This window comes from Grus americana, chromosome 12, assembly GCF_028858705.1.
Source record: "Grus americana isolate bGruAme1 chromosome 12, bGruAme1.mat, whole genome shotgun sequence".
NCBI classification, from domain to species: domain Eukaryota; kingdom Metazoa; phylum Chordata; class Aves; order Gruiformes; family Gruidae; genus Grus; species Grus americana.
In genome coordinates this window covers 119,594-135,602 of record NC_072863.1, presented here as the reverse complement: position 1 = coordinate 135,602, position 16,009 = coordinate 119,594, and the positions used below count along the sequence as shown (strand labels likewise).

General features: G+C 45.1%; 1 protein-coding gene across 2 annotated transcripts; it reads right to left on the bottom strand.

Moving 5' to 3' along the window:
- Positions 1-7,503: 7,503 nt before the first annotated feature.
- Positions 7,504-12,496, bottom strand: LOC129211620 (potassium voltage-gated channel subfamily C member 1-like). Of its 2 annotated transcripts, XM_054838962.1 has the most exons (4): positions 12,354-12,437; positions 11,471-11,561; positions 10,051-10,585; positions 7,504-9,436 (listed from the first exon to the last, which is right to left on the bottom strand). In XM_054838962.1, exons 3-4 carry the CDS (start codon positions 10,540-10,542, stop codon positions 8,633-8,635), a joined length of 1,296 nt encoding a protein of 431 aa, XP_054694937.1. In that variant the 5' UTR covers positions 10,543-10,585; positions 11,471-11,561; positions 12,354-12,437; the 3' UTR covers positions 7,504-8,632. The 2 variants fall into 2 exon arrangements, with proteins under 2 accessions (XP_054694937.1, XP_054694936.1); XM_054838961.1 differs by lacking the exon at positions 11,471-11,561 and having other exon boundaries at positions 12,354-12,496.
- Between the last annotated feature and the right edge of the window lie 3,513 nt (positions 12,497-16,009).

Below are 16,009 nucleotides of genomic sequence, written 5' to 3'. Positions count from 1 at the left end.
GCACTGCTTGGACCAGGGATGGACAGCATGAATGTTAGATATTCTGTCCCTTCCAGCTTGCTAATATGGAGGGAAGAAGGAGGAAGGTGCAAGGAAGCATTCAGAAGACAAGAGATTCCTATGAAGAAAACCAGGAGTACTGCTAGACTAACTGGCTTTGGAGCAGTTCATGTTTCCCTGAAGAATACAGCGTGACTATATCCTTCCAGCTCATTGCTACTGCACTGGGCTAGCAGAACTCACACAAGCAGCTCCGAGTTGGGGGACGCTAAGGAGTAGCTAGGGGTGGCTATCTCTAGAGCAGACGTCAGGATTGCTGAAGTTGAAGGAGGATGTATGAAGAGACAGGTCATTTACAGCAATGTGGAAGAAAGCCTGAGATGAGAAAGATGGCAAATATTAGAGAAGTTTTCTGTAAATGAAGTTGTGCAAAAGAAGCATACCTCAAGATAAGCTGGGGTCTCCTTTCTACGCTCTGTCACAAGACAAGGTAGCCAATGAAACTGAAAAGGCAATTCGCTTTAAAGATTTTCCTTTTTTTTAGCACAGTATGCACTTAACCTGACATAAGATATCACTGAGACCACAGAACTTCTGCCTGTTCAGGACAGATTTGGACTTTTTACAGGTAAAAAGGTCCATGGCATATAACATACAGAAACAAAGACTGGAGCAGCAGGGTGTACCATCAGGCTAATTTCTAGCCTGTCTCTTGCTAGACTGCATGCAAACTTATCCTGCTGCAAGAAAATGGTCGAGTCACACAGGAGCCCTGTCTCTGTTCCTTCAGCTCTCCTGCCCCTTGGTTTTCCATGACACAGGAGTTTCAACGGCTTGCGACCATGTGGAGATCCCAGTGTGTGTCTTACATTTAGCCATCCTTAGGGAGAAAGGTCTTTTCTGACACCTTCAGCAACTGTGATAGATATGCGAAGAGTGGGCTTTCTGCTCTAAAATCCTTATTTTCTGTGTATGCTTTTTTAGTGTGCATTGGCCATGAGCTCCTCTGACTACGGCAACAAAATAGTGGAAAGGACACCCCCTGAAACCATATGATTGTCCTCTCCCTGAGACCCTCTGGTAGAGCATAGCTGTGTGCTTCCCAGAAACAGGCCCTAGTAAGCTCACTCAGTGGGACGTTTGCTTTCTTTTGCAGACAGGAAGGACACTGCATCCTGATTAGGGAACATGTGACTTCGATATAGGAGACATCCATCTCCCATGCCCTGTCCAGTGAGAGGGTTCGCCGTCTTGACCTTGGCACGAATCATCCTCAGCCCAAATGATACTTCTTTGGAGCTGAAAAAATGCTGGATAATAAAGTGATGTGTTCGTTTATCCTTGCTAAGTTTCTAAGTTGCCAACCAAGCCTCAGGCACAGCTGATGGAAGCAAAGACAGGGAATGAGGCCACACTTGTCCCAGCTGATGGCAGTCATGGAGGCTTAGCTGATGGAACTGTGTTCTTCCCTTTTATGCTGCATCTCCCTGCTCCTTTCTTGTCTCATCCTGCTAGTTCTAGACCTGAACAGGGTAGGCAGGGATAGAGCAGCAAATAAAATAATTTTATTTCTATTGAGTCATGAATTTCTCTCAATTCATGCAACATCAGCAACACTGACAGCTTTAAATCATATCAAGAAATCTCCCAAATGGAAAAGCAAAAAGCCTGAAACAGTCACTCTGCAAAACTACTAGGATGCAGGAAGTCTTTCTCAGAGCGCCATGGCTCTGTTCAGAGCATTTAGCAATTGCAGATCTCCGTCCAGTTCATAAAGCTCAAGAGCAGAAAGGCAGGAAAACATTTTAGAAAACAATACAGTCAGAGGCAGTGAACACCCTGCATCTATGCTGCAAGTGTAAAGTGCAATTTACAGCAGTTAGCAGTAGGAACAGGAACCATGAAGATGCGACTCCACCACTTCAAGTTACTCACATACTTATCTGTGGTCAGCGACAAGCTGATACAAACTGCGTTAAAGTTGCTGGTGCTATGTTCTCAGTGTTGTTACCACTGATGTTATTACCAATGATGTTATTACCCGAGGCAGCTAAACAGGGCTGTGGGGGAAAGACCATCCCAGCAATGCTCACACTTTCATTATCCTCCAGCATGGGTGTATCCTGGTCCACAATAAATAGGAAGCTTTTGCCCCAAGCAGGTAGCTGAGATCCACTTAAACATGTATTTCACTCCCAGCCACGCTTAAAATGAAGCACAATCTCAAATGCTTTGCTGAATAAGGGGTTGAGGCTTTCCTCTCTTTAATAATCCCAACGACAAATTGTAAGGGTTTACCCACTGCTAAGTTGTGTGGACTAATTAGCTCGTCCTTAGGAAGCACTTCAAAGATGAAGAGTCCTGTGCACTCTAATTATTATTACATTGCCTATTATCTGAGGCAGCAATGTGAAAAGAGAGAATTCTGCAGTCACAAGCTTTTTAACAGATAAAAAGCAATAGCCTAAATCTACAACCTGATACATGCTATGAAACCACACTGGCTGCCAAGAACCATGTGAATAGATACGGGTATGATTCGTCACACTGCTCATACAGAGGGCACAGAGGGTCAGCTTCATGCGAGGCTGGAGTGAAGGACGGGTATTCGCTTTGTATTTTGCTCCCAAATAAATGCTGGGATGGAGATTTGTTTCAGAGAAAACCAAGCAAGCAGTAAATTAAAGTCAACCTCACTACATCATCCATGCCTCATTCTTAAATAGTGACAAAGGTGGCCTCACTGGAGAATGACTTCTGCAGTCTGGCAGCCAGGAGGAAGGGTGGCTGCAATTAAGGCCTTTGGTGAGGAATAATGGGAGTCACTCCTCACCAGCAGGAAGGATTTCGCCTTACCGCAGGCAGCTGTTTTTCCAGGCACAACCTTCAGGCTGAAAACAGGTTTGTTCAACATGTGGTAGCATCGGAGCGGTTACAAGCTGCCTGGCCACAGCAAGCGGACAGGACCCCCCCCAACCACACACACACACACGCACACACTCTCCCATCACTCAGTCACCACTGATTTTCCATCACTTCTTTGCAAACTTTGTGGGATCTGAATGAAAACCTTTTCAGGCAAGTACAATAACATCAAATCTAAATATATCCAGGAGAGCAGTGCTACAATTGCGCAGAAGCACAGAAAGTCAGAAACATCTGGAAGGGGCACTACTTGTACTTCAGTGAGCGAAAGTTAAACAGCATGACCGTCTGAGAGTCAGTGTATCTCTTGAGGGTGCTTGTTCTTGAGTCCTGAGAAACATCCAGATTTGGAACTTTCATTCACTTCCCACATATGTCAAATGCATTTGCTTTCTGTGAGTCAGAGCCTGGGGCTTCACCAGGCTCTGACTTCACTATCCGCAACTGAATTTCCCTTTGGTGCTGAGTCACTCTGCCCACAGACAGGCTGTGCAGATGCCCTGTATGTGCAGGCCGAATGACTGTGGGAGTGTGCTGCACCAGACCCTCAATTTTCCACACCCTGAGAGCCCAAGAAAGTCACTGCCCTCACGGGCACAATCAGCTCTCACCAGTCATGGCACTGGCAGCATTCAGGGTAGCCGAGAACAATGCTTGTTTCTCTGAAAGCGTCCTGATCTGCATCAATGGCCCCTCTCATCCATTTCATGGGTACAGTAAGTCTGACATCCTATCCCTTCTGTGAACGGTATCCATCTCTGTAGTAGCCTTTGTAGGGGACGAGAGAAGCAGTGGATGGGGTTTGGCCCTTCCCATAATGAAACATTTGACCAAGAGATTTCTTGCAAGGGACTTACGGCTTCTTCGTCCCAGCCTTGGGCAGGTTGGGTCCAATAACTGCACCATGTTCAAAACACAGGGAGCACAGAGTTGTCACAACCCCAAGAAGCATAGCAGCAAACATATGCTTTGGAGAACTTGGGGATGCTATGGAGTTAACATCACTGGGAATTCAGCCCATCGAGTGTGGACAATATTGGGAAAACAGACTCAGAAGAGAGGGACAGGAGTACTGAACTTTTAGCTGCTTTCAGGCTGTCACTGGCTGGGAAGCAAGTGGGAGCTACTATTATCTAACAGTGATGAATGGCCACTGTGAGCAGTCTTCTACATCGGTTTGAATCCTGCTCACCTCACAAGCTCTGCAACTGTCAAAGACACAAGATCAAATTGCATCAGCTAATTTGCTGCCACTCTGTGGCAAAAGGGTTAGGGAGATGGAGCATGAAACTGGTTGCAAATCAATGCAAGAAAAGGGTGTGGGACACAGCACGCTTGGCTACCTTGGTCAGGCTCCCGCTTGCAGCGGCAGCAAAGAACCTTACTTTGTGTAGTTATGCCTCGAAATCTCATTTGAGCAAGAAAACTGATAACCAGGATGGCTCATTTTGTCTTGCTGCAGAAGGCTTTATTCTTCCTCTCTCTGCTGCTCCTGATGAGTAGACAATGCCAGTCTGAAAGTCCTTGGCTGGGATGGGCACCAGCCACAAAAAACCCACTCCTTTAGAAACCCAGCTTGGAAACCAAGCTCACATGGAAGTGCCAAAGGGTGCAGGGGTCTAGCAGAGGCCTCATGACCACAAATTCATTTATCATGCAGGGCATCAGAAACAGCTTGGTCATTAACCCACTGTGAGACAATTTGTGTTAAATATTTTTAAGTGAAAGAGGAAAGAGTTTCGAAATAGGATAAGAAAACAAGCATTGGGGGTGAATGTAGCAGCCTAGAAGATAGTGACTTCTAAGCACAAAGTGCATGACATGGCTGGTTAAGGAAATCACTCATCTAAAAATCATATATTGGGAGTCCAATACAATCCATCCCCGTGCCATTGCTCTCATCTACTCCTGGATCACCTATGGGCTGAGACCTGACTCCCTGCTCCTATCCAAGCACTGAAAAAGAGACTGAAAACGGATCAGAGGCTATAGTTACCCAGCTTCCCAGCAGGGCCCAAAGAGCAGGTCATGAACACGGATATGCCTATGGGGGCGGGGGGCTTGGAACTAGATGATCTTTACGGCCCCTTCCAACCCAAACCATTCTGTGATTCTATGGATAGATCCTTTGTTGGGCTGCGCTGGAGTCATCAGGGAACTGTCTCACAGACTGCTCTTGTGGTGACCAGCAGGCAGCAACGCTTTTCCCTTCTCGCTCACTAAAGCACAACTCTTCGCAGTGCTCCTCTTGCTTGGGAAATCTGCGGCTAAGAGGCCCCCCAAGAGAGAGAGCCGTGGGCTAGAGAGGAGAAGGGATTCTCATCTGCTTTGGCAAAGCTGTATTGCCAAGAACAGGCCCCTTTTCCCCATCGCTTTTGCACTGTGTGAAGCTGTGTTGGTGATTTCCCCAGTGACAAGCAACTCCTCATCCTTCCACGCTGGGGAGCACTGGGAACATGAAAGGAGGGGGAGCTGTATCTATTTCGTGCTGCTCCAGAGGTCAGCACCAGTTAGCAGCGCTGGTCAGCACGCGCGAGAGGATTTTCTGCCGTGAAAGCCTAAGCTGTTTTGCAGGAACATGTTCTTTTTACTGGTACTGTCATGAAAGAAGTCACAAGTGTACTTTGTCTTATCATTTACTTCTAGGTAGCGCTGCAAGGAGCAGGCAGTTGGACTCAATGATCCTTATGGGTCCCTTCCAACTTGAGATATTCTATGTTTTTATGATTCTATGAAAAGTGGATTTTTTTACTTTCTGATCAATAACAATGGAAGGATTCTGATGAGCTAAAAATGCCTCATTGCAGCTCTCTTCTTTTGTACATTATATCTGTATTAATACATTATTGTGTGTGCATGTTAAACACAGATAGATGTTTTCTCTTGTTTGCCTTTATTGCAATCAAGTGGTTTTACCAAATCAAAATGAGACAATTTGGTATTCTCCAAGTGATTGTTTCACTCTGGACCTACCTGGTGATCACTGGGCTGTGTGAAACACACCCTAAGGATTAGGGAAGTTGCGAGTACTTTAGGGTCTCCTGCAGGACAGCGTGATCGGTGTCCTTCCCTTTCAACACAGTTGCCTTTGGGCATTTTCACAAATGACAGTTATAACTTAAATGTTTTTTTGAAAACCACTAATCTTATTTTCAGCCCCAAGATACCAGTTTTCCACGCCTTCAAATCCCTAACCCTCGTGTGGAGATAGTTTTATGATTTTTATATTATTAATATACAGAAAGCTATTTTTCCACACTATCTTTTGGTGACTGGACAAACCTCAAAAAAGGCAACTCCAGTTAGTAGCCAAGATAATAATTTCTGTCTTTGGCACTTTGAAACTCAGCTGGATGATTGTTCTCTGCAGTGAATTATATCATTCATTGCACTGTTCTCTAAGTTAAGCATATTTTTTAAGTCACTGTTTCCCTTATATATATAGTACTTTGACTCTCAGCAAACGAGACTCTTTCCCCAAGGATACCATAACATCTCCATTATGAAGATCATGAGCAAGGCACTGAAATCCAACTAAAGCTTGGCAACAGTTCATAGATGATGATCTTCCATATACTGCTCTTTCACTGAACAACAACTATTGATCTAACCAATTCTGCTTGCCACCAATGCCACGCAGGTTTTTTGGGTTTAGCGTGCATACTCTTCCTCTGATAAACCCAGTGCTGAGCTCTCAGCAGGGTTAGGTCCTTTGATCCAGAGAAACTACCATTCCTCTATCACATCAATATTGACTTAATGTTGCTGCTGTAACTGCTTTTTTTATGACTACCTGACGTGACAGGAATGTACATTTGGATCTAAATGGGGTGGTGTTACAGAGAGCAGTGTAATACCCTGTCCTGATGTTCACATCACGCTTCCTGTGCGGAAACGGGACTGCCATGCACATTTAGAGAGCACCCTCTTCTGGGGGCAGCAGTGAAGGCTGCTCTCCTCAATTGCAGAAAATCTGTCTCAGGTGAAGCATCTGCTGGAAAATGTATGTATACCAGCAGAGCTGGCTAAGCACAGAAACAAGCACTGGAGAATTCTGAACCACCTCCTAACTTCGCAGACAGTAAGATGTAACTGTCCCAGTGGATTTGACTTGGATTCTTAAAATGGGGCCGTGGCCTATGATAATATCATGGACCCTTTCCCAGACTGGGGAAAACTTGAGAACAGGACTGGTAAATCTTTGTTAAACTGTTGCAATTAATATTAATTTCCAAGAAGATCATATATGTCCACAGAAAACACAGCACCACTTCCATCTAATTCAGAAAAATTCCTATGCACCAGCATGCGTGGCTTTACCCTGCTCGCCCCCTCCACTCTACGCGTAGCAAAGGTGGGTGCAGGAGAACATCTAGATCTTCCTTCCACTGCCAGGGTGTCTCCAACTTCTCATGTGCTTTGTGCCTGAAATGTCTGCAGTGTTTCTTCTTTCCCCTTAGACAAAAATTAATTAATTGTAATGGCATTGGAATAGAGGGAAATTACCTGGTTTCAATAAAAATGAAGCAGCCTTAAAATGCTACCCTGAACAGAAAAAATCATAGTGACAGACAAAACTTAATCAAAATTGCATTTAAAATACAGCCTTAATGAAATTTAAATACATAAATGTTATTGTATACAGAAATTTTTACTTACTAAACAAAATAATCTTAGCACATCATCCTGCTATATAAACAACGGGATGTATTTTTTCCTCATATCTCAACCATATTTGTTATTTCAAAATTAAACATAAGTAACAATTAAGACTATCCAGTTAAAAGATAAATATTCCTAGTTTACATCTATGCCTTAAGAAAGTAAATGACATTAAAATTATATTGAGTAGTGTAGATTATGTTCTCCCTTTTGAACAGCAAAAAACAGATATTTCGGCTAATTGCTCAGTGACTTTGTTACATAAACATCAAGAACTGTTGAAATGTGTTGATCCACGGGAAGTCTCCAATGAAATTTTGATCTCAGAGGTCAATGAAAGGTTGCCATTGACTTCTGCAGAGCTAAAAAGGATTTGCTGTCGAAGGGCTCCCTTGCTGCTACTCAAATGCCACAGCAATTCCGGTGAGCCTGCAAAGCAGGTTATCAAACAGCGCTGGCTCTCAGGACCACAGATACCCCGTGCAGCCCGCTCCCTTCTTTACATCGGCGTGGGAGTGCAGGCAAATCAGATGTACTGGCTTCTCTAGGTGAAATGAAGAAACAGAACATCGTTTAAAAAAAAAACCCAAGCCCATGTTTCCTCCTCTCTGTCGGAGCAGGACCATGCACAAATCTTTCCCAGCATGCAAAATGAGATTATGGTCTGTCAGGCAATGGAGGGCATAGCTAGCACCATGGGGTTTATGCCAGCTGAGGGAATGCGCTGTGGCCCCAGGTCATGGAACCGGGCTCTGTGGTGCACGTTCAGGCTACGATGCAGCATCACAGCCTGTCTCTGAACAGCTAGATGAGAAAGAGAATCTGTGGCATGTAGAAGAGCATGGGATGAAGTACAATATGGGAAAGACCCATGGGATTCAACAGGTCTGATCAGTTGTGTATCAAGTACTGCAACCTGAAGCCTCACCAATGGTTTGAAATATGCTAAGGCAGCAAGTAAACGCAGTAAGAACTATTTGCACTCCCTTCCCACCAAAGGGAAGGTTTATTGCTAAAGGCAAAGGGGAACAGAGGTTCTGAAGCGTTAACATTTCTTGCTCCTTTTCAGTTTCTGTTTGAAGATAGCAATGTCATAATAGCTTTTAAATTTCACCAGGAAAATGGGTATTGGGATGATAATAGTTAACATGCCGAATACTGCAGCTAAGGCTGCTGTCACTTGGCCAACTGTTGTAAGAGGGATAATATCTCCGTAGCCCACTGTAGTGAGTGTGATCAAAGCCCACCAGAAGCAAACAAGAATGTCAGTGAAGTGCAGCTCCCCTGTGTAGGAGGGATGGCTACCCAGCAATTCCCCATAGAAAAAGAGAGAGCCAAAGAAGAGGGTCTCAAAGGCCAAAATCATCAGCAGGATGCAAATCTCTCTAAGGATAGACTTGAGGGTGTAGCACAGAACCCTGAGGATCAGTGGTGTTTCTATCAGCTTGGATATCTTCAGGAGTTTGAGGAGATAGACAATGCGAACAAAGCCCAACCAAAGCCCCAGGCTTGGTGTTCTCTGAATCTGCCCAGCCACGAAAAGTTCAATATAAACTGGAAAGAGGGAGAGGAAGTCAACCACGTTCAGGGGATTTTGGAAGAACAACTTCTTGTCTGGGCAGAAACAAAACCGCACAGAGAACTCAAAAGTAAACCAGAGAACACAGAAAAGCTCCAGATGAAGCAAGTAGGCAGCCTGGTGGTAATAGAGTTCATGGTTGTCATGGGAGACCTCAGAATAGCCAACAAAGGTGAAATTAGCAGTAAAGAACTCAAATTGTGCCTTGGTCTCCTCACAGAATATGATGACAATTCCAACGATGAACAGCAGAGAAACAAAAGCCAAGCACTGCAGAGGGAGGAAAAGGCACACATGCAATTAGTCCAACAAATAAGTGTCACATAACCTCACTGCCCCACCACAACCCCAGGATCCCCTCCACAGGCACAGAACAATCCCAGACTAATCTTTCTCAAATCACCATTATTTTGCTCACAGGGAGTGCATTTTCTCCTTCCAGATTTGAAAAATAATAGACAAGACTGGAGTCAAAGAAAAAACCACCTGAACTCCTACGTTGGAGTTTGTCAGGAAGGGGAAATGTCTGGCAGCTGGACTAACGTGGACAGACTCACACTGAGGGCCTCTTCAGCACTAAATGTTGGCTCCAGAAATGCCAGCAGCACAGAAAACATCCTCTGCAGTCTCTGACTTGGGTTTGTTGTTCTGCATGCCTGACATTTCAAAGAGGCACAGGGCATGCATTTTGTACAGAGAACAGGGACAAGAGGAGGAGAGAAGGAGGAGGTGTCTGTTAATGAGAAGAGATAATTTTATTTTCTTTTTTAATCTGGGACTCAAAGCATACTTCTCAAAGCTATGAACGCATTAGCATTTTTCATGGACCCATTCCAGTAATCCCAAAGGACACAGGCTGTATCCATCTCTACATATAATATTACCTTAGCAGTGAAAGAGGAAAAGGGTTTTTCAAATATAGACCAAATCTTTGGCTGCCACCTGGTTCGCCAGCTGAAATCCCGTCTTTCTGTCTGGACTATGAGGCACTGGTCATCAGTCCGTTCATTTTCATCCCAAATGTTAAACTCCTCTGGCTGCACCTCTTTGTTATTCAGCTTCAGCCAGCAGCAGGATGCTAGCTGTGTCTCATTTATTTCCCAGAAAGCCAGCTCTTCTTCTAAGACTGACCTACAGGTATCAATGGGGCAGTGGAAATGTTTGGTCCTATAATAGTTCAACACGTAGCTGAAGATCTCAGCACTCCTATCAAAAAAGAACTCTTTGGTGGTGGGATCATAGTCGTAGATGCTTGGGGCATGGGGCTCTGTTAGGCTGCACAGCTTGGTCCCTGGGAAGGTCCGGAGGGTGCTGCTGTATGTCTCATATCTGACTCCCCCAATATTCAGGATTATTTTTTCCTTGGTGCCTTCCATCTGTGGAGGAGGGAGGTGCAAGTCCTCATATGCTCTTTTTTATCTTCAGTCAAAAAGAGAAGAACACAAATTAAAAGAAGTAAAGCAAGTTTTGGAGCAGGAAGGTTTTCCAGGGTACCTCATTCCAGTGCTTTTAAAGCACATTTTGTATCTGAAAACTGCATCTCCTATAAGGGGAAGGCACTTCTGCCATTCCCCATCATGTTCAGTACCTGTTCCTAGACTCTGCTCCATGGCCATATTGTCTGAGAGCTTTTCAGGAGATGCATCCAAAAAAAATGTCAAACATCTGGTTTGCTTTGCTCTCCCTCTCAGCTTCTCCCCATGGGGACAGAGCACACAGTCCAGAGTCTGTTTCACCACATTTGTTCATATGCTGTACATAATCATTGCAATAAACTTATTTGAGGTGAAGTTCTCATTCCCAAGACATTCCTTCCACTATCCCTCCCCTCATCTAGTTCTTCCATCTGCGCCTCCAATTTCTTTCTCCACAAGCAGTTTCATGCAGAGACCTCCATGTGCCAAACAAGTAAATGTCCCCAATGGCTTATTCTCCAAACAAGTCTTTAAACATAATCTCCTGTGTTGAGCCTGGCATAACAAGTCTCACAAGAGACCCCGCTGCCTGGTGGGAACATTTAGGTTGTCTGAGTTATGCTTTTCCCTTGAGTCTTCCCTGTACAGAGTCCCACTGTGCCAAATCACCTTTCTCTCTGCAGGAAGCTGCTCCTTACCTGGAATCTATATGCAGGATTCCTGGACTAGATAGAAATGCAGAACAATATACTGCCTCCTCCCTCGGGGCTGGCTGACATCTCAGAATAGCACCAGAGCCTGCTGCCAAGGCTTCTGGCATTGGAAAGCATGTTCAGTTGTTTATTTCCTATAATATATCCCCTGATTTGCTCTTCAGAATACAACATACCTGGGAGAAACTCGAACCCTGCTTTATGAACATTATTCTAAGAAGGGAGGAAAACCATCGATCTCTGTAGCCTCAGGAGCACGTAGGAGAACTGCAGAATAGGGGTACGATATTCTTCAGAGAGTGACTAGGTTTGTTTTTCACCCACATGTATCCATTTCTGACTGTCTGTACCCCTCCATTTCCTCTCCTCCATTCCTACGCATTTCCATCCAGAGCAACCTGTCTATCTTTCCTGCTTGGACTCTCTTACCCAGAGATGGCTGCTCAGTGTGCTGAGACCAGATACACAGAAATTCCAGCTGTCCCTCCTCTGTTTTTTGCAGAAAGTGCTGAGAATGGGAGTCACAGGTCACTTCTGCAAAAAACTTTTTCATCCAGGATCAGCAAGGAAACAAGCCCTGCACCAGGGGAGACTCCCAGAAGTAAAGAACTACATACAGCACCTCATTCAGCTTTTTCTCAGAAAAGGCTGGAAGCTGCAGCTTGGTCACACACTCACGGCACAAGAAAATTACTGTCCATCTGCTGTCCTTGACAGTCCCAACATGTGTGAGGCTTGATGCAGCTTCACCCTAAAACTTCCACCAACTTCAACAAGAGCGGGATTGAGCATAAGGACTAACGGTATGCAGGCATCGCTTAGTACCTGCTGCACAGGAATCCACACAGCGTGATTCTAAGCAGGTTAGATTAATTCAGAACTCAGCAAATCTGGAGTTACATTATTGGCCTCTGTTGCCTAGCTCTCTAGAGAGCACAGTGATTTTTGAGACCCCAGCTAAACTTGCCTTTATCTGCTTATAATGCCAGATACCTCTTGCTCAAACATAACAATCCCCATGTGAGAAATGAGCCAAGAAGTGCCATTTCATATTCTTACCTTGGTGCTATTGCAGCAACCCTGCAAGCAGAAGAAAGGAGAAGAGACTGGGAAGAAGAGAGACAAACTCAGTGAAAACAGGATGTTCGATGGCTAGTCTCCAAAGCTCAAGCCTCATAGAGGCCAGAAAACAAAACCAGCCAATAGCACTGAAAAGATGCAGAGGCCCCTCTCCCTTGTTCTCTGCCCTATCAGCACTCACTCTCCCCGCTCCAGGGAATAACACTCAAAACAAGAAGGCAACAACTGCCAGGCCAGATATGCTCTGACTACTCTGCCACCCTCTGCTCTACTAACAATCTCAAAGGTCCATGGTGTTTGGGAAATACATGGGACCAATTAGAGATTAAACTATCAAGCCACAGAAAGGCAGACAGAGCGTGGTTCTTTCTTGGCTGTGACTTATTCAAGTTTGAGTTAAAAACTAATATAGAAAACAACGGGAACAAACAAACAAACAAATCGCCTGGCCTTCTTGCCACAGTCTCTTCTTTTTTGGTTTAAAGGGCTTTTTTCATTTCTGGATGACCCAAAGCTTAACCTTTTGCATCCACTGATTTTAAATGCCTTTTTGTTTTTTTGGTCATCGGTTAATCCAGGAAGAAGGTTGGTACATAGTTGTTAATCCCAGTCAAGAAAGGCATGCTGCGTGTGAAATTTCCTTTCAGCTGACATTCCAAGGCCATTTCTAGATATCACCTCTGCTTACTTCAAACTCTCTGGAAAGAAAGTAGGAAAAGGAATTTCTTTATTCCCAGCAAGAGTAAGAGTACTCAGGAAGGCTCTGGGGACTTCCTTTTCAGTTATACAAAAGAAAAGTAGATTCATGTCTCTTTAGAAGAAGTATTATCACAGTTCATCTGCTGGATTTTTCATTTTAATCCACTACCTACATTACTGTGACAGACTGACATCTCTCTTCTTTTAAAAAATAGGGTTTCCATTTAGGCCTTTTACCTAGATAGCAATCTGGTTCTTCCCTCCTCATTGGCACTTCACCTGCAGATGCAAGTAACCTCACTCACCCTAACCATCCAGATTCCCAAAGTACTACAGGGACACCACAGACAATCCTGGCCTCTTAGCCAACACCACAGCAAGGCTGCAGAAACTAGAATGGCAAATTGCTGCCAGTCTTGTGGGGGACACTCTGGGCAACGAGCCATCTTTGCCCATTACCTCCCAATTCTGTACTGAGCAATCTCATAGCCAGACGTCACAAGCACAGCGACAGCACAAGCATAATTTCCCATAGATCCAGTCTCTGAAAGCGTATGAAATGTGAAATCTATGCTGGTTCAGTCCTTGCTCCCTTACATCTTTATAACAGACACCAAACTCTCCACATCCTTCTCCCTCTCCACAGAGAATAAGAATGAGAAATACTCATTTTAATTTAACTTCTGATCTGCCTCTGAGGTTCTGGAAGCAGGTGATTCAATCAAGTTTGATGCATCCTATCTGTTCCACAGCACTGCAGTACTTGCCTTTTACAACCTTCGCACTGCAGTTGATTTCTGAAACCCAGAAATAATCTGGCAAGCAAAATGACACATGGTGTTCCTATGCTCTGAATAAGACCCTTTGATTGCAGTAAACAGCTTGTCCTTTCAGAACATTTTTTAAGTAGATGAAAAGTGCAACTCCATTCCCAGAGAACAGGGCCCTATTCCAAGTTTTCTCCCTGCCCCGTATCTTCTGAGAATTCACTTTCACTGTATGAGGCACTGCAGGAGTTTGGCAATGATGTCAAATCTGTTCCCTTGACCTTACACTTCTTTTGAGTAATGAAACCCTTGTTTCAATTTGGCTTACATTTATTAACACCAAAGAACAAGGTAGACTTTTTCTGGGGGGGAGGCAAGGGGCGGAGAGTGAAGCTGTAATGAACCGAGGCATTTTTCAAATATGGCATTTTAACAGAACTCATTTGGCACTTCTTTCCCATAATCTTCGGTATTTAATAAAATAAATATTTTGTACCGGGGGCAGTTTTATATTTTTTTTCCTGTTTACTCATATTCAGATGCACATGGTCTCAAGTATGCATTCAGGCATACTCAGCTTCATCTAAATTAGGGGAGGCTTCATTAACGGCATTTATGCTAGAATATAAGAGGAGGTTTAGCTTTCCAGTATAAGCGTTTCTTCAGAGAATGCTCATAAAAAGCTGGTAAGAATGATTAACAGTTTCGCAAACAAAATCTTGCTTTGGAATATTGAACAAAAAAGCTTAAGCTATCCTAAAGTCCTGACAGCCTTGGGGAAACACCGAGCTACTCTTTAGGTGCTGGAGACAGCAGAACCTACAGGCTTAGCTTTTCTACTAGCAAAACCAGTGTAAGTAGCTTCTGTGGACTTCCTCCTCCAGTGCTTTTATCCCATCCTGTATTTCAGTTCTACCTTCCCTCTGACCTCTAACACAAGTGTATTCCTGGGATTATGCAAACAGATCAGCAAAAAGAGAAGTTTAAAAAAAAAAGCCTCCAAAAATAAGGTGATTTGTACCCTGGATCATTTACTGATTCAGCCTACTGCAAAAACCTGTAACATGTTGCAGCTGGAAAGAGCAGTTGTGTCTCCTGCAAATAGAGATACGTACAGCCAAGGCTGGACAGGGACACTGAAAGCATCAGCATGATGTGTGCTGCTTTAGTCAGGAGAGCTGCCTCCTCCCTCTCCCTTTAGGCCCATGGCAAGCCCTGTCTTCCCAACAGCGCTGGGCTCGGTAAGGTTGTGCAGATAGGGCACAAAGCCCTACATTATCTGACTGCCTTCACAGGGACTGTGCTCCACGTCACACCAAGTCCAGCATCCTGCCCAGAAGTCCTCTGGACACCTTTCCTCACGCCATTCCCTCCACCCTGACCTCAAACACATCTCACCATCCCTCAGCTTTCCCCCCAACTACCTCAGGGGCAAACACAGCTTTCCCCCCCCAACTACCTCAGGGGCAAACACAGCTTTCCCCCCCCAACTACCTCAGGGGCAAACACAGCTTTCCCCCCCCAACTACCTCAGGGGCAAACACAGCTTTCCCCCCAACTACCTCAGGGGCAAACACAGCTTTCCCCCCAACTACCTCAGGGGCGGACACAGCTTTCCCCCCAACTACCTCAGGGGCAAACACAGCTTTCCCCCCCAACTACCTCAGGGGCGGACACAGCTTTCCCCCCCAACTACCTCAGGGGCGGACACAGCTTTCCCCCCAACTACCTCAGGGGCAAACACAGCTTTCCCCCCCAACTACCTCAGGGGCGGACACAGCTTTCCCCCCAACTACCTCAGGGGTAAACACAGCTTTCCCCCCCAACTACCTCAGGGGCAAACACAGCTTTCCCCCCAACTACCTCAGGGGCGGACACAGCTTTCCCCCCAACTACCTCAGGGGCAAACACAGCTTTCCCCCCCAACTACCTCAGGGGCGGACACAGCTTTCCCCCCCCAACTACCTCAGGGGCGGACACAGCTTTCCCCCCCCAACTACCTCAGGGGCAAACACAGCTTTCCCCCCCAACTACCTCAGGGGCGGACACAGCTTTCCACCCAACTACCTCAGGGGCAAACGCAGTTGGTTGGTGGTTTTTTGTGGGGTTTTTTTGGTGGGTTTTTGTTTGTTTGTTTGGTTGGTTGGTTGGTTGGTTGGTTGTTTTTTG

Coding starts and splice junctions, on each gene's coding strand:
- LOC129211620 (XM_054838961.1), bottom strand. CDS start 10,542: ATGGAAGGCACCAAGGAAAAAATAATCCTGAATATTGGGGGAGTCAGA. Junction 9,437..10,050: donor TTTCCTCTTTCACTGCTAAG/GTAATATTATAT, acceptor CTCCCTCTGCAG/TGCTTGGCTTTTGTTTCTCT.